The sequence below is a fragment of the Pseudorasbora parva genome, chromosome 9 (genome assembly GCF_024679245.1).
Source record: "Pseudorasbora parva isolate DD20220531a chromosome 9, ASM2467924v1, whole genome shotgun sequence".
NCBI classification, from domain to species: Eukaryota; Metazoa; Chordata; class Actinopteri; order Cypriniformes; family Gobionidae; genus Pseudorasbora; species Pseudorasbora parva.
In genome coordinates this window covers 31,807,466-31,834,787 of record NC_090180.1, presented here as the reverse complement: position 1 = coordinate 31,834,787, position 27,322 = coordinate 31,807,466, and the positions used below count along the sequence as shown (strand labels likewise).

Sequence of the window (27,322 nt, the reverse complement as noted above, 5' to 3'; positions counted from 1 at the left end):
TTACATGCAGTTACTATAGTAATAACAGTAAATTGTGCATAATTACATGCAACTAGTCCTCAACCAAAACCCAATCCCACCCTTACCCTATAAGTACATGTTCATTAATATTACTCAGTACTTAAATATATTATTACACAGTAGCAATGACACCTTAAATTAAAGTGTAACCATTATTTTGATGATAAATGTTATTTTACTGGACACACATACAAGATACTCTAAATTTGCAATGCATTGTAATACTATTTCTTCCAAATGTTGAGTAGACAGCGTTGTGCACTAACTAAGTATATTCTTAACGGACATTATCAAAATATGAGTGAATTATTGAAAATTGTCTTTAGATTTATTTTTTAATTTAAGCATGCCACGGGAAATTCATGTCCAGCAGAGGAGTTAAAATGTTACATATTTATTATGCTACATACCAGCAGTTAGTATTTGGTTATAATTGGCATTTGAAAATAAACAAATAAATAAATAATATAATGGAAACACTACTTACTGTAAGTAAACAGAAACTAGAAATGTAGCTACAAAAGTGAGACACATGAGGTTGACTGTCAATTTGCAGTCCAAGTTTAGACATTTTCACATTTACAAACACGTTTACACATTTTTTTATGGGCTGACTGGATATAACAATGATACAGTCATATGTAAATGCAACTGTGATTTACTTACATTGATTAAAGCACATGGTGAGTGAAAACTAACAACTGTGTTGCTGCTTTTCAAAATCCCAGGGGTAAAAGCTTGTGGTGTCCGGATCCGAGCCAAATAACATCTCAGCAACACTTTGTTGAACAGAATCAGATGAACTTGAGGATACCATTTTACTGAGCTCAGAACAGAAATAGTCAATTTCAGCAAGGTCAACCTTTTTAATGACTTTTTCACCACAATGTGTAGCCTCTTCAGCTTCTGGGCTTATGTTGGGCGCAAATGAGCCAACATCACCTGTATTAAAATCAAAAATGTTTTTCATTGGGTCAAAGACCTCAGCGTTGGGAAGGCTCATTTCAGAGGCACTCCACAGAGAACCGCTGTGGATTACTTGATTAGAATTACTAGCATTTGACACCATGGATCTAGGTTTTGATTCTCCAGAAACATTGGATCCATCTTGGATGGACCCAGTGATTCCATTTTCTTCACTACTACAAGCATAGCTCTCTTCATTAGATGGGAAAGAACCAAAGAGGTAACAATCATCAAGTTCGGATCCACTGAGATGATCACTTAGCATATCACAGGACACAGTATTGATGAAAGATATCTGCTTGTCCTCTGGATTATTTAAATCTGTGTAAACTTGTTGAGGACTGAAGAAGTGACACTTAGTAATCATATTTCCAGACTCACAGTTTTCAGTTTCTGAGTCAAAGATCCCTGTATCAACTGATTCGGGACTGAATGGATCAGGGGCATGGATTTCAGAGTCACTCTGCCTGGTTTCCGAACCTTGGCCTTGAAGTTCAATGCTATATTTGCTTTTGTAAGCAGGTTCTGGACTAAAAGGGGTAGGAGTATCAACTTCATGATAACCAGAATCTAGTCTCGGAGCTTCATGAACAACAGTGTTCATTTCTTCTAATTCAGATCCACAATCGACTGGCTCAGCAGGTATGGGACTGAAAGGGTCAAAATACTGGAGTTCAAATTTACTCATGGCCAAGGTTTCAGAGCTAGAAAGTTTGTGCTGTTGTGAAATACTGGTTTCAGGGATGAGTTGCTCACAGACATAAACCTGGTCAGCAGTTGATTCATCTGTCTTACTGAGAAGACAAAATGGGTCTTGAACTGTAGAATTTGGTGCACTACTTTTTGTATCCAGGATTGATGAATCAGGAAAATGCTTAGCTGCGGGATTTGCCTTCCATTGGTCATTCCACTCTGAATTATTCAGACTTTGGTAAGCATCTGAATCCTCAAATGTAAGACATGGAATATGTAAATCCGCCCTCTCAGAATCAAACCCTAATATTTCATTACATTTAGAAGGGTCACTGTTGGTCGTGATCTCCTGCTCAACTTTCTCATAATTGTTCTGGTCATTGCTGTTCTGGCTGTTTTGCTCTGTGTCTTCAGGATTTGGACTGCAGCATTCAAATTCATCAATATCTGAATTATGTGGACTTTGGTAAGCATCTGAATCCTCAAATGTAAGACATGGAATTTGTAAATCCACCTTCTCAGAATCAGACGCTATTATTTCATTAAATTTAGAAGGGTCACTGTTTGCTGTGATCTCCTGCTCAACTTTCTCATAATTGTTCTGGTCATTGCTTATCTGGCTGTGTTGATATGTATCTTCAGGCTTTGGACTGCAACATTCAAATTCATCAATATCTGAATTATGCTGACTTTGGTAGGAATCTGAATCCTCAAATATAAGACATGGAATATGTAAATCTGCCTTCTCATGATCAAACACTAATATTTCATTACATGTAGAAGGGTCACTGTTTGCCGTGATCTCCTGCTCAACTTCGTTATAATTGTTCTGGTCATTGCTGATCTGGTTGTGTTGATCTGTATCTTCAGGCTTTGGACTGCAGTATTCAAATTCATCTATATCTGAATTATGCTGACTTTGGTAAGCATCTGTATCCTCAAAAATAAGACATGGAATATGTAAATCTGCCTTCTCATGATCAAACGCTAATATTTCATTACATTTAGAAGGATCACTGTTTGCCATGATCTCCTGCTCAACTTTCTCATAATTGTTCTGGTCATTGCTGATCTGGCTGTGTTGTTCTGTGTCTTCAGGCTTTGGACTGCAGCATTCAAATTCATCTATATCTTTGAATTCAGGGCTCAACCCAGTATCCTTCCAAGGCAACTGGTCGTTGGAGTCATCTTTCTTTATTTCATTGGGCTCAGGACAAACTGAACTATGATTATGTAGTTCAGGGCTACCAGGATCTAATCTTACAGTGAAAAAGAACATATCTCCATATTTGTAGTCATTTACATCTAAAGCAGAGGGTTGAGAAGCACAAATGGAAGGGAAAGTAGAAGCATTACTATTTATATCATGCAACTGTTCACATGGAGGACCTGAACTATGATCATTGGAGAAACTCTCATTATTTCCAAGTTGAGAATGGCAACAATCTTTGTCATTTACAGCATTTTGATGTTCTTGTGTCATATGATGTTCAAAAATCTTATTAATATCACTTATACCTGGGAGTGGCTCAGGGTCACATGGACTTAGAGGGAACCCAGTATAGGACCCTGCAATGATTCTCTGTAGACCACACAGCGAGTTAGCTCTTTTAGTAAAGCTGGATCCATCTTGAACTTCAACCCTGTCCTCTTCCTCTTCAGCTTCAGCAAATATACTGGAATCGGCATCGAAAGAATTGAACACTGTAGAACTGTGACTAGAACCAGATTCATGGACATATTCTTCATTGAACTGAGCTTCTTTTGATACCTCTGGTTGTTCAGCATCATGATTTTGGTCTTGTGTGGCGTTTATTTGTACACCAGAACTGGCGTAACGGCAATATTCGAGACTCCTACTTTCATTGGGCACCGACACACAATCAAGCTCTTCAGTGGACTGTTTGAAATCCCCTAGTGGCCTGTTGATAGGATTATTAAAGGTACCATAGTCTTTTCCAGCAGACTGGAGAGGGTAGTGCACTGTGTCTGGAAGACTGTTCTCTGCAGTGATGAAATCATCTTCACATTGCGTATCCTCTGACATGTTGACCAGGAGAGTGTCAGTGGCAAAAGGGTCTGTGCCTTTAAATGGGTCCCTTGGTAATTGCTCTGAGAAAAACAGCACCATATTAGTAACTGTCTTAGAATGGATTGATTCTCACTTGTTCTCTGTAATTAGTGAATTTTCAAAGCAGTGCAACCAGGGCCGGCTCTAGCTCTTTGGTTGCCCTAGGCGAGATGGAGATGGAGTAGCTCACGATAAAAGTGAGTGCACCCCCCCCCCCCCCCACACACACTCACTTTTATTGTCTATAATTCAGCACATGTCTGTTTACCTACCCCTAACTGAGAAGCACTTATTATTAAACAGATTTTAGATGCTTTATTTCCGCTTTTCTAATATTTTCTCCATTTTTATTGAAAATAAATGCTTTTCCGATCTGATATGTAATGGGAAAAGGGAGTAGAGCGAGTGTGGCAAAAAGCGGATTCGAATCTCTGATCGATTTGTGTCAAAACTTAATGACATGCGTCTTACCCCTACACTACAGCCACGGTAGAGAATTTGGCAAATTCCGTAAATTTGTCTGGCCCAATCAATCTTTAAGTAAACGGCAGTATATTTGTGTTTAATGTAAATAATATGGCATCTATCATTACTCCAGTTATAAAAAACAAACAAACAAAAAAACAGAGAGCCCCCAATTTTATTTGCTTCTGACGCCCATGTAGAGAGCATTTGTACTTTTCATAACTAGCATGAATACCTTATCCACATTTATAATGTACTGGACTTTTGAAATTTAAATGACATCTATGTAGGTTATTGTAGATTATTGTCCCTGAAGTTGTCCCCTTGATGTTTGCAATACGTAGTAATACACAGAAAACTAGCAAGTGATAGCTTAGTCACAATATTATTAATATTAATCAAATTAATATTAGTGTCAGGGTTCTGCCCTGGCAGCTCTGTCTGTTTTGTCTTTGTTTAATGTTTCTATGTTTGTGTTGTGTCTTAGTGCTTGGATCTGTCTCTCTCTGTGTTTGTCATGTGTTCCTCTTGTCCTGCCTCCTTGTTTGCTGTTACCACGCCCCCTTGTTTAGTCTGGTCTAGTCCTCGTTTCACTAATTGTGCTCACCTGTTCCTCATGTGCTCTGCTCCCTTTATATTGTGCTACCTTCCCTCATGTCTTTGCTGGTTCGTTGTGTATGTTTGTGAGCGTTTGCTTGTGCGTACATGTCTCTAGCTCCTTGTCTAGCCTAGTCTGGCCTTTTCTAGTTTTAGTGTCTCCTGTTTTTCTAGCTTTGTATTTATTTTCAGTTTTTTCTTTGTTCCTGAGTTTTTGAGTCTAGTGAAGTTTCTGTCTTTATTTTGCTCGCTTTCTCCAGGTTTTATTTTGGTATTTTTCTTCTAGCCTTATTGTTTAGTTATCTTGGTTTTGATAGCTTAGCTTTTTTATTTTTCCTGTTTTCCACTTATTTTTTAGTTCAGTCTTTTTATAGAGATTGATTTGTTTTATTTATTTTTTCATGTTTTCTAGCTCCAGTTATTATTTTAAGTTTTTGCTTAATTTAGTCATAGTTCTTAGTTTGTCTGTTTCTTGTTGTCTTGTCTAGAGTCTTGTCGTGTGTGTGTCCTTTGTTGTTTTCTGTCCAGTGTTTTTCCCTGGCCGCTGTCTCCACTGCCTGTCAGTCAAGACTCCTGCTTCTGTGAGAACATCAAGCCTCAGGTTCCTGCCTGGATTGGTCCACCATCGCCCTGCCTGGTGTTGCCTCACAAGCTGTCGTCTAGTTCATTGGCTACCTGGATTGGTCTCAGTGGTCATCCTCCCCTACCTGTCGTCGTGGTGTCTGTCCCCTGCCCTGGTGTTTGGACTGTCACTCATCCACTACCCTCTTGTGTCTTGTTGTTCTGTCTTATTAATAAACTGTCCTTGTTGATTCACTCTGCATCTGGGTCCTCCACTTCCTGATCCCTGACAATTAGTTGATAATATTGATAATACTAAGTACATTTATTTTGTTTGACAACCTATTGACTAAGATAAGAAGACTAACGTCTATACTGGGCTTTCTTTTAATCTTCTTCCTTTCTCTTTTTTCGTCCCTGTGCATCTGCGGGTTTAGACGCCTCATTTTTGATGAACGCGCAAGGGATTAGCACTTGCCTGACCTAACGCCTGAACCGATAATTAATAATCACCATCAATTCAATCTAATAATCAGGTTGATAAGTAAAGTGGTAAGTTAACGCCCCATGATGATCATGTTTAATAAACATTATGCTGTATTTCGCTTGTTCCCATTCTATGCTTAACGGGAAGTAATGGGCAGCACTAGAGGGGGGAACACAATTGTCGCCCTAGGCAACCGCCTAGCTTGCCTATAGCAAACGCCAGCCCTGAGAGCAACTTTTCTAGCAACAAGCCACATTTTCAATAAGGAGCTGTGATTTCTATGTTGAATTCTATTCTACAAAGCAAACAAAGGTGGAAATCAAACTTGCTCTTGTGTATAAATGCCTGTGTAGAATTTGGGCTTTTCACACTTAATCTTGGGTTTTTCTTAAATCATGGGTTAACAGAATTCTGGATTAACCTTATCCATGTTTTACACAATTCAGTCGTTTCCCTGGGTTAGCAATTAATTCTGGGAATTCTGGTTTCACATGGTTTCAAAGTTTTGCCTGGTACATTCGTAAACCCCTGGGTTAACATTTTTATTTGCATATTAGCAGTGTCAGTCTCATGGACAAAACAGCAAGCAACCTGCAACCCGGAATAACGGATTGTCTCACTCTTGCTCATCATTTGGACTCTTATGTACAGAGTTTGGTTTAAATACATTTTGGGGCCATAAAAAGTGGTGTTAATACTGCTCTGGAGCCAGAGCCATTTCGTAACAGTGCCAACCCCCTTTCAAAAAAAGTGTAAAATGTTTGTTTTTTGTTGTTTTTTCTTCCAAAAAGACGATAACTCATGGTTAAGCAGTGTGAAAAGCCCAATTATTGTAGTGATATATCTGGTATAATGAACTTGATTATTTTACATAACCTACATTGTCACTCTTTTTTTATTAGAAATTGTGTAAATTTGTGTGTCTTAGTCTAATGCTCTCATCCTAGTTGAGGTCCTTATTTTTTATTACCTGATAAATACTGTTCTGGTTGCAAAAATGTTTGTAATTAAGTATATACTGTGTAAAATTATTCCATACTTGTATTGGTAGTTGGTATCAATGGAAAATAGCTTTAAATAAGATAAAACCAATGCATTTTAGCCATTTTGCAGTTTGAAAAAAATGCAAACTATTATCACAGTAAAAATAGGGTAAGGTTTTAAACAGAAAGTTTCAAACCTGTAATGTCAACCTTTGGAAAATGGTCTTCTCCAAATACATCACCTGGAAAATATGTTTAAGGGTGAATTACAGATCTAAATGTACAATCCAAACACAATCATGCCATAACAATCACTCACCATCAGTGAAGGGGTTTGGATGGAAGAAGTCAAACTGTCTGTTTGTTGCTTGACTGGCTTGAATAATCTCAAAGTCTTCCTTCTCCATATCAGAAGAGTCAGACTGTTTGAAGAGAGAAACCATTGAGAGTCCAGTACCAAAAGTGTGGATTTTATAGTTGCTTGCTGTTTTTACACTTTCCTTAATCTGAGCATAGTGGTTGTGAATAATGTCATCTCCGCTTGGTCAATGGCATTCCAAAGCCAAAAAATAAATAACTAGTTATATTTGTATTTCACAGTGTGCACTGCTAGCAGTTGCAAATGACAACGCTGCAGGATACCAGTGAACAAGCTTTCCTGTGAAGGCCTACTGTGTAACATTTGGCCCCCCAATGGTTTGGAGGCCGTCATTTGCATACTGAATTATCTCAACGATTGTCTGGTTTTGTAGACTGGGTAAACCCAGCCTGATGTGCCGGCGAATTGATTTGAACCTGTATATTAATTTCTACTGCTTCTGTGGCACTTTTGCAGGAACCAATCACAGACTGGTTTATCCACCTGGCCTGCTATTGGTGGGTTTAACATGATGATGGATAGAAAAGCGATGGGTTGTTGCTCGTTGGTCACGCCTCTTGTGGATTGATTGGTTGAAGGACTTTCCAATTGCATACAGAGTCATTTGAATTATGCTCGTTGATCATGCCTCTTGTGCAGTAGAAAATACTGAGCAGACTCCCCAGACCAATGTTACATCTTAAATTGAGCTTGGTCTGGATAGCCAGACAAATGGTTTTGCCCACTCAGAAAGTCTGGCAGCACAGCAGTAGGATATTGTACTCAAGCATTTAAAAGCCTTAGGGTGGCACTGGGACAAGAGCTGTGACAAATGAACTTGGACAAGAATGTGCCACAGCAACAGACTTATTTCCTGGGTGTCAAGGTTGATTAGAATCTTTTAGCTGTGGAAGTGATCCCAGTCAGGGTTGAGCTTGCCTTTATTGTGCCCTCGGCGTTCGGTCAGAGGGATGCAGACATGCTGTCAGATCTTACAGCTCTGGAAGAGACCTCAGTTTCAGATGTGAGGTATTTATTTTAGACCAAAAGTGATAATAACATACACCTCTACCCTAGGTTGGGCGCCACTGTTGGGCTGGTTGCTTCTCTCTGAATACTTTTGTTAGGTTTTATAACCTGGCTTTATCTGGAGCTTTTCATGTGAATAGCCTGTTAGTGCATAATGATTTGAATGTGATGGCGTCAAGCGCAAGTTTATAAGGGTGTTATGATGCAGCTCCTTATGAGTGGTGCTTTAGCTCCATCAGCCAGTTAATTGGGCTTCAGGCTATGCTTCAGACATCTGAGCATGAGTAACCATTGAGCTAATTTAAGAAATCGAACTATATCTAACTTTTCTTTCTGGGTTGATGACAAGATGCAAAGCCATCGTAGCATACATTCAAGCGTCATTTGAGCGTCTTGCGCGATACGTGCGTTACGTGCAAGTGGTGCTTTTTTGGTTCTTGAGCAGAATGAGCCAATGGATGTCCAGACTGCTTATTGAACCGTCAAAATGAATTAATCAAACCTACAGGCATAGTAGGTTTTGCTAGGACATGCTATTTTTTGTGACGTTAACCCTTAAATGCATGACTGTTTCGCCAAACTCCTGATGTTAGAGTAACAATTACAGAAGAATTGGGTCCCCCTCAGTAGAAATCGCGCTCGTTCAAGGTCGGAAATAGCATTCGCGGGGACACTGTGCTGCGATCAAAAAGGGCACTTTCACTTTCAAAGGGGCAGGGGCTCAAGCCCATGATTATTAACGTTACAGTAGTATGAAGCAGAGCAGGACAGAGTGTTGTGGAGCTGAGCAAGGCCACTGGAGCGATTGTTGAGCAACACACTCCCGGCGAGCACTGGGACTTTTATTATGGCGGGACGGGAAATCTTTCACTAGTATGAGATAACACAGCTCTGTTTATCTAATTAGATACATTTAAGTGTGTTTAAAATGATGTTATGCCGTTACTCTGTGTGTTCGCTCAGCGGCTGCTGTGACACTTGTTGCAATGCACACTGCATTAAGAGTAAAGCATTTCCGCCAAATAAAACCAGAATCCGAGGGTAACGCAGATATGACGCAATTGACAGGCGACTCTCTCACTAACTCCCTCACTTTTACTGAAAATATACGACACATTTATACTTTGCACCTTTAAGCTTGCTTTTGTCCATTTTATTTTATTTTATCTGATTGTCTGTCACTCTTATCTTTTGTCTTGTTTTACATTTGGAAGTATACTTTGTGAAGTTTGCTCTAGAAAGTTGCCATACAAATAAAAATGACTTACATTGTGTGAATGCAGATTACAGTTTGAAACAATTAAACAAGAAATTAACTTTTAAGCCAATCAACGGATCTGAATATGAGCTAGATTAAATTATAGGGCAAACATGACAGCATCCCACAAAAATGCAAAACAACAGGTAAAAGCTCAGTAACACAGTGTAAGTATGCCATACCTGTGGAGTGGTTGATATGAACATAACATCTTCCTCTTTGACCTCCGTCAATGTGATCTCAGTGAAAGACGACGAACCACTGCTCTTCTGTAATTAATAACAGATCATGGGTTTAACAAACTTATAAATAATCAGGAGCACATTACAAATTCATATGAATGCTAATGGTTGCATGTGAATGCATACCAAGTTCTCTGTGGAATATTGCAGTTTATCAAGCTCCTCTGCAGTGTTGTCCTGCTCAACATAATCCACTTCCTCTCCTTCCTGTTTGGACATGATCTTCTCACAGTAGACTTGATCGCACTCGCTTTCTACAACATCCGCTTTTTCTACCAACTCTTGGTCCAAAATCTCACAATGAGCATCTTCTGTCATCTCAGTCATTATACTTTCACCTGCTATGAGGCCAGCAACCAGCTCACCCAGCTTCTTTTTAACCTATTCAACAAAACAAGTAAAGTAAAAATGGAAAATAAATAAAAAAAACAACAACATCACAATAAATGTATACAGTGTAAACAAATAAGAGATTGCACAAGGAGAATCATGAGCAATAAAGTCAATCCATCGCAAGTGGTCTAATTTTCATTTTTCTCATTTTTGTTTGAGTAATTGCCTCCATGTATTGATATTGCAAAACCATACATTTTATTTTATTTGACTTGTTTTTATGATTTGTCTGTGAAGCTTTGCCAGACCATAACTCGGTTACTATTGAGAGTGGTTTTAACCAGGTCAATGATTTACAAAAAGTTGGAAACATTTGGGAAATTGTAATTAGGCCTACTCAACTGAACCCCAGCCAACATGCATATGTGGGCCCCACATGGGTTATGCTTGGGCTACATGGGAACCAAGTGGGCATGGTCCCAAAACGGGCATCCTTTCTGGGGCCAACTTGGGTCAGCTAAGTCGGTCCCATATGGGAGAAAACAGGTGGGCTACCTATATGGGTCCTAGTCGGGTCACTAATGGGAAATGAGCGCACAGGCTCAAAATGGGCAACACAAATGGGCCCCATATGGGTTTAACAAATAGGTCAGATATGGGCAAACACAATCAGTCCCATATAGGCTGCCTACATGGGCCCAACGTAGCACCTGCATAGGTAACCTCTATATGGGTTCTAATTAGGGAAATACAAATGGGCCCCATATGGGTTTACCAAATAGGTCAGATATGGGCAAACACAATCAGTCCCATATAGGCTGCCTACATGGGCCCAACGTAGCACCTGCATAGGTAACCTCTATATGGGTTCTAATTGGGGAAATACAAATGGGGCCAGTTTGGGCAAACCATATGGGTCAGACATGGGCAAACACAATCAGTCCCATATAGGCTGCCTACATAGACCCAAGGTAGTACCAACATAGGTAACATCTATATGGGTTCTAGTTGGGGTAATACAAATGGGGCCAGTTTGAGCAAACCATATGGGTCAGACATGGGCAAACACAATCAGTCCCATATAGGCTGCCTACATAGACCCAACGTAGTACCTGCATAGGTAACCTCTATATATGGGTTCTAATTGGGGAAATACAAATGGGGCCAGTTTGAGCAAACCATATGGGTCAGATATGGGCAAACACAATCAGTCCCATATAGGCTGCCTACATAGACCCAACATAGAACCCACATAGGTAACCTCTATATGGGTTCTAGTTGGGGAAATACAAATGGGACCAGTTTGGGCAAACCATATGGGTCAGATATGGGCAAACACAATCAGTCCCATATAGGCTGCCTACATAGACCCAACGTAGTACCCACATAGGTAACCTCTATATGGGTTCTAGTTGGGGTAATACAAATGGGGCCAGTTTGAGCAAACCATATGGGTCAGACATGGGCAAACACAATCAGTCCCAATGTCTTAGAATAAAAGGTTCTATCAGCACTACGTATTTGGAACCCTTAAGGTTATAGAATAGTTGAGTATACTCCAAAGACCCTTTTATGCTAAAAGGGTTCTATAATGACCAGAAAGAACCCTTTTGGAACTTATATAAAACACTGCAAAAAAAAGCATTTCTTATCAAAGAAAAAAAAGCATTTTCTTTTATCTTAGCAAAAACTCTCTTAATTTTGAGTTATTTTCCCCCAAAATAAGACAATTACTTTTGCTTGTAGTAAATACTTCTTGTTTTAAGAATTTTTAGATGTTTGGACTAGAAACAAGACAAAAATACTAAGTAAGAAAAGCCTTTTTAGCAGTGAACTTTTTAGGGGTTCCAACTACATAGCGCAGATAGAACCTTTTTATCCATCTATCTATCTATCTATCTATCTATCTATCTATCTATCTATCTATCTATCTATCTATCTATCTATCTATCTATCTATCTATCTATCTATCTATCTATCTATCTATCTATCTATCTATCTATCTATCTATCTATCTATCTGGCCTAATCAAACTATTTCAAACTTTAAACCTATTTTAAACTTTAAACTTATTAAACTATTTCAAACCTTTTCAAACACTCCGATCAACTCTCTCCCAAGCCAACTTAAAGTTTGTCATCAAACTTTTGAATCTAGTTCATGTTTTATATATATATATATATATATATATATATATATATATATATATATATATATATATATATATATATATATATACACAAAACGTTAAAACCATAGATAGACTGTATAGAAAAGCGTCATCACGTCTGTGAAAAAGGTAAATTAATTTGTTCTGTAGCATTCAATAAAAATGTATAATGTACAACCTTCTAAAATACTATAAATATGATGTTTGATAAAAGCATTATTTAAAAAAATAGTCATACGTAAGCTATTGCGCCATTTTGCAACCACTTGGCGGTCTTTTTCTAGAGAAGAGTGCGCCGCAGCGAGCTGCCTGATCTGTGGACGGTGAGTAACATATATTTTGATTATATGCTTCGATGATGTAAAAGTTTTTTTAATGGACTGTATATCATTCCATAACGGATAAAATACGGGATCATAACCATGTCAAATGAGTCCCGCATCAATCCCCTTTTTTACACACCAATGCCTAACGTCCACTGCCTTCACGTGCTATCGGAAATTTGATTTTAAAAAAACAAAACACTAACGTTAAATTCGTGATTACGAGCTCATGCATTTTAATGTCTTTGTTTCCAAAGCTATCTGTCAATAACGCCTCGTAAACCCGCGCTTCTTCTTTTGTTTTTAACGTTAACGTTACCCTTTTTGCTCATGTGTAAGTAATGCTATACATGAAGGCAAACTGCAGTTCAAAAAAAAGTCGCGGTGGACAAATATTAGTATTATATATTATTCTTTACATTATCAGAGCCTCAAACCTATTATATTTTTAGACACAAAATGCAACGTGTCCAAGTTCTTATTATACAATCATTGATGAACATCTTTGATGTAATCTTTCAAATTTTAAAGAAGAAGAACAAAAACTATATGAGAGTGGATTAAAAGATGGAACCTTTAAGATGGTTTACTAAAATTCTACCACCAGATAATTCATATGTTTAAAGCCGATCTTCGTATTTAATCACTCATGCTAAGAATCTCGGGACTAATAAGTTAATATATTTGATGCAAATGGTCCAAATATTGTTTGCAAATATTCCCAAATAGATTATTTCCCAACAATAATTAGACCTAGAATTCTGTTCACTGTTCTGTTTGACCTGGTTACGGCTTTGAATAAGTCATGTGTAAAATTATAAATAATGTTTAATACTTTATGATCATAGGCTACATAATAATCTTGTCATATGAAATTAAAAAGAGTTAATTTACAGTTAAAAATGGGACAAATGCTTGTGTATAATCCTAATTTAAGTAAATTAATTAAAGATTAAAAATTCACCTCATGCAGAATTGTTTTGAGTTTTTTGAGGGGCATAAATGCGTATTGCATATTTTACCACACTGAAGGTGGCAAGAGTTCTTTTCTACTATGAGCACTATTATATGCACATACTTATCTGGATTTTTTTTTTCAGATCCTGAATAGTGGTGAGTGTTCTTCAATATACCATGTAAGCAATTTTAATTTATTATTTTACCATATAGAGAGTTTTGCTAATTGGTAGAACGGTGGATCAGCTCACAACGGTCACATACCGTTTAGTAATTAACGAACGTTTTGTAGAGAAATGAAAACATATCTCAAAGTGTTCACAGAAGTGCTCCCAAATATATTTTGTGGTCACACAGATTAAATTTCTGGGCCTATTTCAAGCCTTGCAAACAGTACTTAAATATCAAAGCTGGAGTCTTTAATCTTTCTAATGATACACCGTTTGTCCAGAGAAAGTAACAGGGTTTCTACAGGGTTTGGAAAAGTATGGAATTTGATATTAAAAATAATATGAAAAATATTGTGTTTCCAGACTATTGTCCCCATTTCATTTTCTAAATATAATATTAAGAATTTCTAAATGTACATAATATTTACAATAGTTTTTTTTTTCATGGCGTTTGGATCAGTCTGCCAGCGCTGCCAATCGTTTTTACACTTTATCTGCTGGAGTTTAGGTCTGCAGTGATTAGTTGTTACGATGATAGGCATCAGTATTTATATCGTTTTTACCTCTACACCACTACGTCCGACTGATCCGAGGGCGCGCGTGCGTGTTTCCTGTGGTGTACAAGAGGTAAAAACGATATAAATACAGTTGGTTTTCTCACACAAACCGCTCGTTTCGTGTCTTAGGCCATCAGTGTGTACTTCCGATGGGGAATTCTTTAATTTGGACTTCTCTGTGTCTGCTCTTTGAGGTGGTGACCATAGACCTGCATTATGTGAGGCACAGAGTAGAACGGTTTGACCTAAAATGATCAAAATTGAAACTACTGGGGACTCCTACATCTCAGATGCCCATGAGGTAAGCTAAAACATATCAAAAATGAATTTCAAAGTGAACTATCCCTTTAATAAGTTGAGTGTATTTAATCACATAATGTCATTAGCTGCGTTTCCATTGCAGATTTGCGAAAAACTTTTGCGATATTTCTTAAATGTCGATAAAAAACTGTTGCGAAATGACAGCGTTTCCATAGCTGCAGTTATGCGACTAAAACATATTACTTTCCTCTCGCGATAGGTCAGTCCAAAATGATGGCACTTGGTAGGTTTGTACATCCCATCCATCACACTAGCCATTATTTTTATTGGAAGGAGACATATGTGTTATCCAAGCATTAATGGCAAGGAAAGCCCCTTAGGTTACTTAAGCGGCACGGATATGAGGTGTGTGTGTGTGTGTGTGTGTGTGTGTGTCAGATCTGCTTCAAGGTCTTCATGATAATGTAGCATTTCTGTGTTTAGAATCCAGTATTACTGTAATCCTATATTGTCTTTTATGAGTTTAATAAAGAACTCCATCTCGTCTTCTCTCCAAACCGAACCATCATCTGTAAAGAATTATCGCCTTTTAAGCGCGGCAGGTTGACGCATAGAGAAGAGCGAAATGTTTGAATTTGCATGTTAACTCAAATGTTTTATTTTTATTTTCACCACTTTCGTTATTTTGGCTAGATATTTGGTTTGATTGGCATTTGAACTGAATTTAGAAATGCTTTGGAAAAGAAAAAATTGGCATTTAATAAACAAAATAATTTTTTTGAAATGGAGACCGCGTTTGGAGTGAGTGCATGCAAAATAATTAGTTCCCCGAGTCCACAAATAAAAATAGACAGTTTATAGTATATAATTATGTCTTGAACTCATCTGTATAGCTAAAAATGACAAGAGTATTGTAAATTGTTTCATCTCTCTTAAAGGAAGAAGGAAAACTGAGAACGTCGGCGCTTTTATCGGCCGTGGGTTAAAGAAAACAGCCTAACTACGAAACTAAATAGGCTGCGTTTAGGCCTAAACATTAGCCTGTAATATTATTATTTTAATGTATATGTTGGTTATGAAAAGTGAGCAGCATGAGTAAGAATCGCAATATGTTTGAGACCTGGAGAGTCACATGATTTTGATCACTTCGAGTTTTATTTTCTAGAAAGTCTTTCTTAAAAAAATACATTTAGTTTTGTATAAATTGTATTTTTATTTTGATCGATGTTTCATCAATTAAATGCCTGTTTATTAGATAAGAAGCAAACTAAGATCGTCTGGAATGGATTGACGTGCGTAACTGGCCAGTTTCCTCTGCCTTTGAGTAAGGCTGAAAATACAGGCTGACTCTTTCTGCTTTAATACATTTCTTGAATATATGTCTTAATTACAGTATATATGGCCTGTAGTCCTTATTAGGAGAAAATATATGTCCTGTTAACTTCATTATCTTGTTATTACGACACAATTGAGTGGAAAATATAATATATAGGCCCTATGTTGCAGCAATGCGTCACCGCAACAGGTGACATGTAAATGCGAAAAAAACGTTTCCATTGCAGTTTTGCGAAAATGTCCTTTTTCGAATCGCCTGAAAAACCACCTCATGAGAGCGTAAAAACTTTTTTGCGATATATGGGAGTTTTTGCGAAATTGCCGCGTTTCCATTGGGCGTATTTTCAATTCGCAATTTCAATTTGCGCAATTTGAAGAGTAATGGAAACGCGCTTATTGTCTGTCTCACGATGAGGAATTAATTAGATGAAAATTGAAAATCTTACAAAATGTTACAAAGACTTAATTTTGATAAAACACATTAATAAAACTGAGTTATCATATTATCACAACCACAATGAGAAATTATCAGTCAAATTAGGAAAGACAGCCATCACTGCATTCATGAGTGCAGGTAATCGCAGATGTTCACAGAGTGAGAGTGAGATAACGTATATAATAGCAAAATGATCTTGAGACAAATGCTTCCTTTAAGTTTTGTCAAGGGTTTAAGAACAGAAAACACAAAGTGGTGTTAAAAAACTTCACACCGTTATTGTGTCTCATGTCTGTCAGCGGGCGCTGCCTTTATGCTTTGTTTACACATATTGTTTAATGTTTTGAACTGAATGAAAACCTTGATATAACGTTAGCTTGTTGTGTATATTAACTAATTATACGTTTGTTCAGAAATGCTGACAACTTGATGAATAAAAAAATTATGCATTTTCTTAAAATAGTCATTTAAATAGTAAATAATTAATTCATAGTAAATAATACATTTAATTATATTTGAATATTCGATTTTTATGAGCCCAAATATTCAAATACAATATTTTGGAAAAATGTCCATCCCTACCAATAGATTCATACAGATTATATTTTGATACTGATCTGTAGTCAAATTGTCAAATTATTTATAATAATAATTAGCCTGTAGGGATGTCACGGTACCAAAATTCCAGTAGTCGGTACCAATACCATAAAACGTTTTATGGTACTCTGCCAATTTTGGTACCACAGCTAAATGTTTTTATTTTATTAAACAATTTTTTATTTATTTAATTACATTCAGTGAGTTTATTATTTATGATGATTATCATAAGTAAATAATACATAAACATTTAAAGGCTGTATGCTGTTTAAAAGTAAACATTGTTTATAAAAAATAGATCAAGTGAAAAATAAGCAAAAATCTAGGCATAATTATTAATATTAGAGACGTATTATTACATAGAGCTAAATCTACTGTACAACAGTAACCTAATAGATTCTGTCAATTTCTTCATGTTAAACGTATCTTAAAAATGTATTTGTTTTTGCAGAGGCTCTTAAAGGGATACTTCACTGCCTTTTCATATTAAACTATGTTATTCCCTTAACTTAAACGAGTTGATACACACCTCTCTCGTCTCAGTGCGTGCACTTAATCTCTCTGACCCGCGATGATGATCTGATAGCATTTAGCTTAGCTCCTTAAGCCCAGTTCATTCACTATGGTACCAAACAGAGATCAAGAAGTGCCAAACACCTCCACGTTTCCCCTATTTAAATACAGTTACACGAGTAGTTGAACGATCAAGTATGGAGACACAAAATAAAACGTGGCGCTTTTCTAAGCGGATTAAAAAGGAGAACTATAATGTATGGCGGAATAGCACTTCTGAGAGTACTTCGGCTCGGCGCAGTAAAAAGTCCCGGCCGAAACATCTTCCCTTACACCTCCCCCTCACTCGCTCATTTCTGTCAATAGGGAGATGTGAGGGAAGATGTTTTGGCCGGGACTTTTTACTGCGTCGAGCCGAAGTACTCTCAGAAGTGCTAATCCGCCATGCATTATAGTTCTCCTTTTTAATCAGATTAGAGAATTACATCGTTTTATTTTGTCACAATACTTGATCATTCAACTATTCATGTAACTGTATTTAAATAGGGGAAAAGATGGAGGTGTTTGGTACTAACTTGATCTCTGTTTGGTACCATAGGGAATGAACTGGGCTTAGTGGGCTAAGCTAAATGCTATCAGATCATCACCGTGCGTCAGAGAGATTAAGAGCACACACTGAGACGAGAGAGGTATGTATCAACTCGTTTTAGTTAAGGGAAAAACAAAGTTTAATATGAAAAAGCAGTGAAGTATCCCTTTAAGAACAACCCCCTGACATCCAAAATCAACCAGCAAGAAGCTGAGAGGGCACTCTCAAAATGGTTTACGGGAGCAAGAGCCCGAGGAGGACAGAGGGCGTCAAGAATGCTCCAAAACAAGGCTACAAATTTAGGTGTACGAAAAGTGTTAAACGTTGCTTGTTTTAAAAAGCTTGTACAACTTGTAGCTTTTGTATTATTTGTGACGAAGAAATTTAATGATTTTGTTCAATAAAATTTGAATTTGAAACTATTTAATTCTCACTGTGTTCTCTACTGCTTTCTGCCATGGTAATTGTTTGCAATTTTATGTGTGGTTTTCTTATTCAGATTTGCTATTTGTTATTTTCAGATTTTTCATTCTAATATGGAAGATTGTCTTGCTATGGAATACAAAAATAAAAGGCATTTGGGACTTTCTCTCACAATCTCACAATTCAACATTTTTCTTTTGTGATTGTGAATTGTGAGACAACAAGTTGTAATTACCTTTTTATTTTTTATTCCGTAGAAACAAGCTTCTATTGCCTATAAATGACTTAATAAGGAAGGCATTTATCTTATTTTAAATTGTTCAAAGCCCTTTATTCTGGTATAACAGATTACAATCCAACTGTGCTCTAATGCTTTAAAATGAATGCTCTTTTGTGTGGTATTGCTACTCATTTAGATGTAATCCAGATTACTAGACCTCTAGTTGGGCCCCACCTAAAACAATGTGAAATCCTGCATAAAACCTATGTGAGTAAATTGCCAGGGCCAATATGGAACCCGTGGACAAACCTACTTAAAGCCTATATTTCAGCCCATATAGTAACCTTGTAGTACTCACAAATAATTTAAAACTGGACAGAGATGACCTTGTACATGTTGCCCACTTGGGGCCCATCTGTTCACAAGAGCTATCCTATATGAAATCTATGTGGGCAGTTGACATGGGGCCATTATGGAACCCGTGGACAATCCCATACAGAGCCCATTTTTCAGCCCATTTCAAACCCACTTGGGCCCCACATACAAATGTTGTCAGGGTTAAAGCTGGGACCAAGATGGGTCTTGTGCATGTTGCCCATTTGGGTCCCACCTAGAGGCGAGTGCAATCCAACATAAAATCTATGTGGGCAGTTGACATGGGGCCATTATGGAACCCGTGGACAATCCCATACAGAGCCCATTTTTCAGCCCATTTCAAACCCACGTGGGCCCCACATACAAATGTTGTCAGGGTTAAAGCTGGGACCAAGATGGGTCTTGTGCATGTTGCCCATTTGGGTCCCACCTAGAGGCGAGTGCAATCCAACATAAAATCTATGTGGGCAGTTGACATGGGGCCATTATGGAACCCGCGGACAATCCTATATGGGGCCCATTTTTCAGCCCATTTCATACCCATATGGGCCCCACGTACAAATGTTGGCTGGGACAAAATATATAACACTGGCCTGGTGGTTTTGGTTATTTTACTGTTTTTTTTTTTTTTAATTTTTGTTTTTTACATAGTGCACCTTTTATTAATTTATTTAATATTTCAAACAGTTACATAAAATAGTCTTTAATCATTTAAAAAATATTTTATGTAACTGTTTGAAAAAGTTCAGTGTTGCAATAGCAAACTAGCTTTTGCTGTGGTATTGAAATTGATTTGTGAAATTTTACTGGCACTGGTACTGACTACTGAAACTTTGATATTATGCCTAATGTGTTTTAGAGACTCAGTGCCAATTTAGCTCAGTTCACTGTAGTTAAAAAAGCAGCTTTGCACAATTTGTGATGTTCAAGATTTCATTATTTGACTTGATTTTGGACAAGTCAAATTTTGAACAGTCATATATTATTAAATTTGGACTTTTAAAACATTTTTATTTTATTTTTTTAATCAAAACAAACCACGCTATCCCAGCTAATTAGGCACTAAGGCCTAAATATCAGTACAAAAATGTGAAAAAGGTCTGCACTCTAAAATACTATATTAATTTATAGTTTTCATGTGTCATCACACACTTATTGGAACATCCACCTGGAGAGCAAAACAAGGCTTTTCTCTATTGCCCACCAGTAATTTTTACCAGGTGTGTAATCAGTATTAATGCAGTAAGACAGTGATATTAAAATACCAAATTCAACATACACCTTATAAATGATGCATACTTTGTAAAGGCAAGCAGATGAAAACAGAATAATAATGCAACACAAGGTTTTTCGTTAGGTGTTTTCCCCATCGAAACCCATTGTAAAGAAAATGTGCTTCCATATTCTTGGCTCATCTACTCGCCTGTACATAGTATGCATCATCAAAGTGGTAATCTAATCTTTTAATATCACTGTTATAGTACATTAAGGTGCTTTAAGGGTGGGTTGCACTAATGCAGATTCTTTAGCCTGGCGTCAGTTCACCCTCCGTCTGCTGCTTGATCAGCTCTATAACTGTTTTATTGCGTAATTAATCTGTGTTTAAAATTAAGTGGTGCAACAACTCTGTTTAAAATAAAACCCATATCAACAAATCCTTGATTAGTGTTAAACATTGCTTAATTTAATCCTAATTGGTGCAACTCACCCTAAAGTGTTTTTCAAGTTAAACGTTTTAAAAACATCCCGCTGTTTTTAGTGATTGAAATACTGCAATACTGCAGCAGGTCCTGTATATGGATCATAAGTGCCCAAAATGTGGATCTTGTTCATATATTTTTGTTTTAAGATGGAAATTTGACAGGCTTGTGCTGCAGTTCAATGGGGTTCTATGGCGGTTTTGGCCTCCAAGGCTCTGCGACATAGCCTGACAAGCCAGACCCACATCAAGATGTTTGGTCTGGAAACTCACCATTGACAGGGCTCAATCAGAGGGGCGGGATAAACGGTTGTCTTTCAAACTCCCTCTGCACGCGATAGGATAGCGCTACAACCAACCAGAGCAACGAAGGTGAAACAGAGCTTGTTGATAGATTAAACATTCACTGTATCCGGTCGGCAAAACTCCGAACACATCTTCCCTTTTTAAGAATGACTTCAGTGCCGTTTTTTGTTCTTTTCTCAGAGAAAAGCTCAACTCCAAGTCTTCCAGAGTTGCGGTCAAAGCTGATTCGAAAGACTGCCGTACACCAGTTTCTGTGTTTACTAGAAGCACGCAAACACAACTCGGCCGTCGTCATTATGGCCCCGCCCACTGACTCTACACACAATGTGATTGGCCCGGCAAAATTTTGGTGTTTACAGCTGCCGCAAGGGTGCGTCTAGATTTCTAGGCTATCTGCCACAGTCACGTGACTGAAAACTATAAATAGGAGATAATGTACTGTCAGTGGCAAAAGCCGAAACATTTCTACATCTGTATCTATGTGAAAAAGTTCTGCACTCTAAATACTTTATTAATAGTATTTTAGAGTGTAGAACTTTTTCACATTTCTTTTTTTTTTTTAAACTACAAACATTATAAGTGAACCTCAAATAAAATAGCATTCAATAGTATTCTACTTGTTGCTATCAAAAATTGGCATCTCGAATCATGAAATTTCACTTATATCGATATCAACGACTGAAATGTTGGTACTCTGACAACAACTATTTGCCATATAGAAATTTTTAAATATGTATGTAAGTATGGATATACTGTATATTTAGTATGTTGCTGTTTTGACCTATTGTTCTCTCAAGTCACCTTTAGTTCTATAGAGCTTTATACAATACAGATTGCGTCAAAATCTGCTTTACAGCGATGACAGGAAAATAGTGATTCCCTGATGCAAACATAATTCAGTTCTGCTGTAAAGCAGCTCTTAAAAGATGAAGAACAGTGAACAGTCATTATTCAGGAGAAATAAGTTCATTATTGATTCCGTTTGGTTCAAATCTCTTCACTAGATTTCATTCATATGGGCTCAGCCTGTGATTGCTGTGTCTGAAGGGGCTGCTCTCAATATTATTTGATTTCTTTTGCTTAATCAAAAAGTTAATTCAAAAAATGAAATGTCATTTGTACCTTCTCTTTTGTCTTGGCAATTCAGGGAGTTTTGTAATATTGTATTTTAGCCCTCATTTCTTCTATTAATTTTAGTTTCTGTAGGGAGCAAGTTTTTATGGATTGTTTTCTCATCCAGCTCCTAAAGACTGTGCTTGCAATATTGTAAATATATGCTGTGTTCCTGTTTATATTGGGCCACACCACACCCTAGATGTAGTAAAGGGATGTAGCAAAGCTAGACTCTAAATAAATGTATGTATACCAAAGCATGATTTCACTTAATTCATTATGTGAGGCGTCTACTTGAACTGGTACCAAAAATATGCAAAAAGAAAAAGATTAAGAACATGGTGACTGAATTGTGACCTGTACAATCTCCTCGAATACGTCCTGGAGCGGAGAGATCTGGACATGCAGGCTTTCTGCATGTGCTTTGGCATATGCCACTTCCCGCTGGAGCTGCAGGAGGTCTTCGGCCGCAGCACACAGCTCCGTATCGTACTGCTGTACTGTCTGCTCCAACTCCTGCTGCTCCTCCTGCAGGGACTGCAGCTGCACACACACATAGAGAAACACAATGTAAAATACAGAAACAGATGGTAGAGACTAACATTTTAGAGATCCTTTTATTTTTGTACCCCAAACCTGATGTAAATAGTGGTAGACTGTATTTGTATCCCAATTTTAATACTAACATACCATCACTTCAATATGTTTATTGTGTTTTGTCTGCACATGTATAAATTGTATTGGAAATACTGTATTTCAAATACAACCGAAACTCCACAACAAACCCCAACCCTAACCTATAAATATTAACAGTACTTAAATGGATAGGTCACCCAAAAATGATCCCGTAATTTACTTAGCCTGAAGTCATCCAAGTCCTGGAACTTACAAGCTTTATAATGGCAGTGAATGGCAGGCCAATATTCACTTTTTTGGGTTTTAAATTTTGCCCTGCAATTGACTGCTTAGATTAAGCTTGGAATTAAAAAAAGCTAGGATATTTTTTACTATAACTCTGATTGTATTCGTCTGAAAGAAGAATGTCATATACACCTATGATGGCTTGAGGGTGAGTAAATCATGGAATCATTTTCATTTTTGGGCGAACTATCCCTTTTACCATAGTTTTAACATGGTATTTGTAGTAAAACCATAGCAATCACAAACATGCTTATTAAATGGATACTACAGTATTTCTAGTAGGTTACCATCATTTCAAAACTATGTGTAATGACTTCTCAATAAAGCCAGCGGTGACGTGGGAGTGCAGTATGAGCAAGTAATTAACTTGGGTCAGTAAATTCAAACTCCTTAAAGGGATAGTTCACCTAAAAATGAAAATTTGAAGTGTATCTGCTAGGTGTGCTTGTTTCTTCAGTAGAACACAAATGAAAATTTCGTTGCACTGTGGCAGTTGTATAATGCATGTCAATGGGGTTTAATTCCATGAGAGTAAAAAAAACAAAACATGCACAAACAAATTCAAATTAAACCCTGCGTTTTGTGGCGACACAAACGATCGGTTTGTGTGAGAAACTGAATAGTATGTATACAATTTTTTTTTCCTCAAATACAACACTATGCACAACAGCCATCACTGCGCACCATCACTTCCACTGGGTGATGTCAAAATACATAATATGGCGTATCTCAATGGGATACAAGCGGCGGAAGTAATGTCTTGTGTGTATCGTATACCATCTCCTGTAATTTGACCTCATCCAACGGAGGTGATGGCGCGCTCGCGGCTGTTGGACATAGTGTTGTATTTGAGGTAAAAAAAATTACACAAATGCTGTTTGGTTTCTCACACAAACCGTTTGTTTCGTGTCTTAAGACATCAATGTGTCGAGCCGCAGCCGCAGGGTTTAATTTGAAGTTGTTTGTGCATGTTTTGTTTTTTTACTCTCATAGAATTACACCTCAATGACATGCACTGGCACAGTGCAACGGTTGGAGTTAAAAATCTTAAACTGTGTTCTACTGAAGAAACAAACACAATTACATCTTGGATGCCCTTGGGGGTAAGCAGATAAACATCACATTTTCATATTTGAGTGAACCCATTAACATTGAAGAGTGTCTGCATTTATTTTCAACAAAAAAGATTCAAATACACATCCCCACTGTCCTATTGTCAACACTTCTTTAAACAAAGTCCAAAATGCTCCACCTTCTCTGTACTTCCACCCAAAGGTATCTGTTAACTGTCAAAACTTCCCATCTACTGACCCTAACCAAAGAAGAGTTATAGCTAATCAATAAACTTGCTACTTATCCCATGTCTACACTGCCTCTTAATGGTCAATAACAACATTAAAAAAAACATTGATACTATGGTGAATAACTATAATAACTATACAAATAATGGTTCATTTGTTTTATGGCTTAATCCTTTACTTAGCAATTAATCAAAAAATGACACAAATTTAGAACTGACCGACCTGAGCTATATGATGAAAAACTTCTGTTTCCACCACACAATGGGGTGCTAATTGCTGCTCTGTTTGGCAGGTGATATTTAAACCTAGGTTTTACAAACATTTTCCTTTAAATTTTCATGTTAATAAATAAATAAAATAGCTGACCTCACAAACTTGTCAGCTGTTGGACATGGCAACCTTCATAGGTCAGTTTGCCTCACATTAGATGCCATACTGTAACTACATTACACTGTAAAATTGAAAATTTTCTAGCGACTGATCACTTCTAAATTTTTCAGTTGGCCAAATTGAATTTCCGTGAATTTTTTTTTTCGAGACCTGCATTTTTTTTTTACAGTGTAGTTACAGTATGGTCCCAAGTATTCTACATATATTCAAAAAATATATTTTTGTTTTGTGGCCCTGTTGTGTTTTTACTCAGTTTTGCTTTGTATTTTTTTCACTCATATATATTCTGAATTGTTTTAAAGTATTGTTTATTGGACTATATATATATTAGTCTGGACCAAAAGAACCGAGTACACCGATCTACAATCATGAACACACCACACCCTAAATGGATAAATAAATAAGCTCTTTCTGTTTTAATTTAAATAACCTCATGATGAGTGTCCATGGCTAGGGTTAGGGCATTAAATAACTAACTTTACCGGTGAACAGACTGTGCTGTAATGCAGTTTGTATGCTATTAAAGACCCACCAGATGTCCCAAGTAGGAATTGTTTAATAGGTCAATCCCTAATCAAATAGCTTCAGAAAACTTGTAATAACTGCATTACATTAACAAAATTAAGTCTGCCTTCCTTTCTAAGTACACTTGAATCTTATTCATCCAAGCTCTTACAATTTCAAGATTGGACTGCTGCAGTGCTCTTTTGGCTGGCCTTCCAGCCAGCATGACTCTGCCGATGATTTAGAACGTCGTAATGTTCCTCGTCTTTAATCAACTAAGAAGAGCTGACATCACACCCCTCTTGGGCTGTTTTTACACTGCAAGTCTAATGCACAGATCTGATCTTTTGACCATATCGGATTTTTTGCCTAGCCTGTTTACATTCGTTTTAGACACGACTGGTATCTGATATCTCTGTTTACATGAATTAATTCTGTTGGTGATCACTTTACTATGTGACATGGTTGACCCTTTTGTATGGCCGTATAACATAATTTATCCATAAACATAAAATTGAAATTGAAACATACTTTAGTGTCTCTGATAGGGAAATTTGGAGTGGACTCACAGCAAAGCAACATTTCAACCACCTGATATACCTAAAAGTATAAAAAGTAGCATACACACAATAAGCATACATATTCATACACACCATCACAGGTATCATAAAAAATCCAGATTCAGCAATCTGATAGATGTTGGCACAAATTAGTTATTGAACCCGTTTAGTTTACAGTGAGGAATTCTGAGAGAGAGATGAATAGCTTTTAATGTAGCTTTCAGTAGCGAAGCCGCTCCTTTCTATTCTCCTCAATGTTTCTGTGTGCGCTATTTCTTACCTATAAAGTTTGTACCTCAGTAAAAATAAATACAACTGTGAGTTTTGGTGCAAGCCATCTGCTTTATAACACAATATTAAAAAGCGATCTTTGTGGGAAAACGTGTCTCCCTCGCCTCGCGGTGGCTTAGAATTCCAAGGGGAATTAGATATACATGTTTAGACGCAGGTCAGATGTCCAGATATTGGATTTGTATCTGATTAAAAACCACATTTAAAAAGTCGCTTGGAAAAGATGAAAAAAAAAAAGATCCAGTGTGGATTTTTATGTATAAAAAAGCAGTGTAAATGCAGCCTTTATTTCACTACACTGTAGTGTACCTGTAATCCTCAACCCCCGATCACTATTCCCAACTTTAGTTCACTAATACAGTTCACTTGAATGAGTGAAGGAAAACAAGTGAGTGAATTCGGACAGCTGCTGTGTGCACATTGGCTGTACACTCGTTATTGCGGTGCAATGTGGGATAGAATGAGTGTACTCAATAACATCCACTATGGTTTCGGTCACAACTACAAATGGCCGATTTTTACATAGGGGCCGGTTTTGGATTCAGCCCTGGAGGGACACTGTTCTGCAGAGTTCAACTCCAACCCTAATTAAACAAACCTGATCCAGCTAATCAAGGTCTTCAGGAGTTGTTAAAACATCCAGGCTGGTGTGTTGGAGTTGGCTGGAGCTAAACTTTGCAGGACAGGGGCTCTCCAGCTGAGTTAAGACACATGTACTGTAGATTGCCAATGAAAATGATTTGAGGGGTGAGTAAGACAGTGGGATACAGATATACATAGAGCTTGAGTTGTATTTAACCTGGAATATTCCTTTAAACAGGAACAGTTCTTCAGAAATCATTGAAACATTTGCTTACCACTTCCCTCTCCTGTTTCTGGAGGTCATAGATCACCTTCAATTCTTCCCTCAACTGTGTCTTCCTCTCTTCCAGCTTCTCCTTGGTCTCCTGTGTGTCACGGCGCAAAGTCTTGACCGTCTGAAGGGTCTCCTCTTCCATATGCACCTCATCCTTCAGACCCTGAGGAGATATTCATAGAGATGTGTTAACCTGATCTGAATCACTAAACTCATATCCTTTATAACAGCCATCATGTATGTCATCTTCTATCACGTATGTCCTATAATGTTTTGTACAAATTATGAGAGCAATTTCTTCAGAACTCCAAAAACTTTTCAAAACATTTGGGTGTACACAAAGTATAGAGCGTAAAAAAGTAGATTATTTTTCTGCCTGTGGTTTTGAAGT

At 37.4% G+C, this 27,322-nt stretch overlaps 1 protein-coding gene and 1 long non-coding RNA gene across 3 annotated transcripts in view; one reads left to right on the top strand and one right to left on the bottom strand.

Annotated features, from left to right (window-relative positions):
* Positions 1–399: 399 nt before the first annotated feature.
* The window catches only part of si:ch73-140j24.4 (putative leucine-rich repeat-containing protein DDB_G0290503), a 34,784-nt gene continuing 7,861 nt past the window's right edge, over positions 400–27,322 (bottom strand). The window contains exons 3-9 of the mRNA XM_067452240.1: positions 26,933–27,094; positions 22,466–22,651; positions 9,858–10,112; positions 9,672–9,758; positions 7,164–7,266; positions 7,042–7,086; positions 400–3,792 (exon numbers count right to left, since the gene is read on the bottom strand). Of these exons, the coding sequence (XP_067308341.1) occupies positions 716–3,792; positions 7,042–7,086; positions 7,164–7,266; positions 9,672–9,758; positions 9,858–10,112; positions 22,466–22,651; positions 26,933–27,094 (3,915 nt within the window). The 3' untranslated portion in view covers positions 400–715. The remainder of the gene's footprint in view (positions 3,793–7,041; positions 7,087–7,163; positions 7,267–9,671; positions 9,759–9,857; positions 10,113–22,465; positions 22,652–26,932; positions 27,095–27,322) is intronic.
* Positions 12,500–18,099, top strand: LOC137089650 (uncharacterized). 2 transcript variants are annotated; one of them, XR_010907754.1, is made up of 4 exons: positions 12,500–12,557; positions 13,658–13,693; positions 14,436–14,542; positions 17,982–18,099. It is a non-coding gene; the product is annotated as an uncharacterized lncRNA (long non-coding RNA). The 2 variants fall into 2 exon arrangements; XR_010907753.1 differs by lacking the exon at positions 17,982–18,099 and adding an exon at positions 17,322–17,400.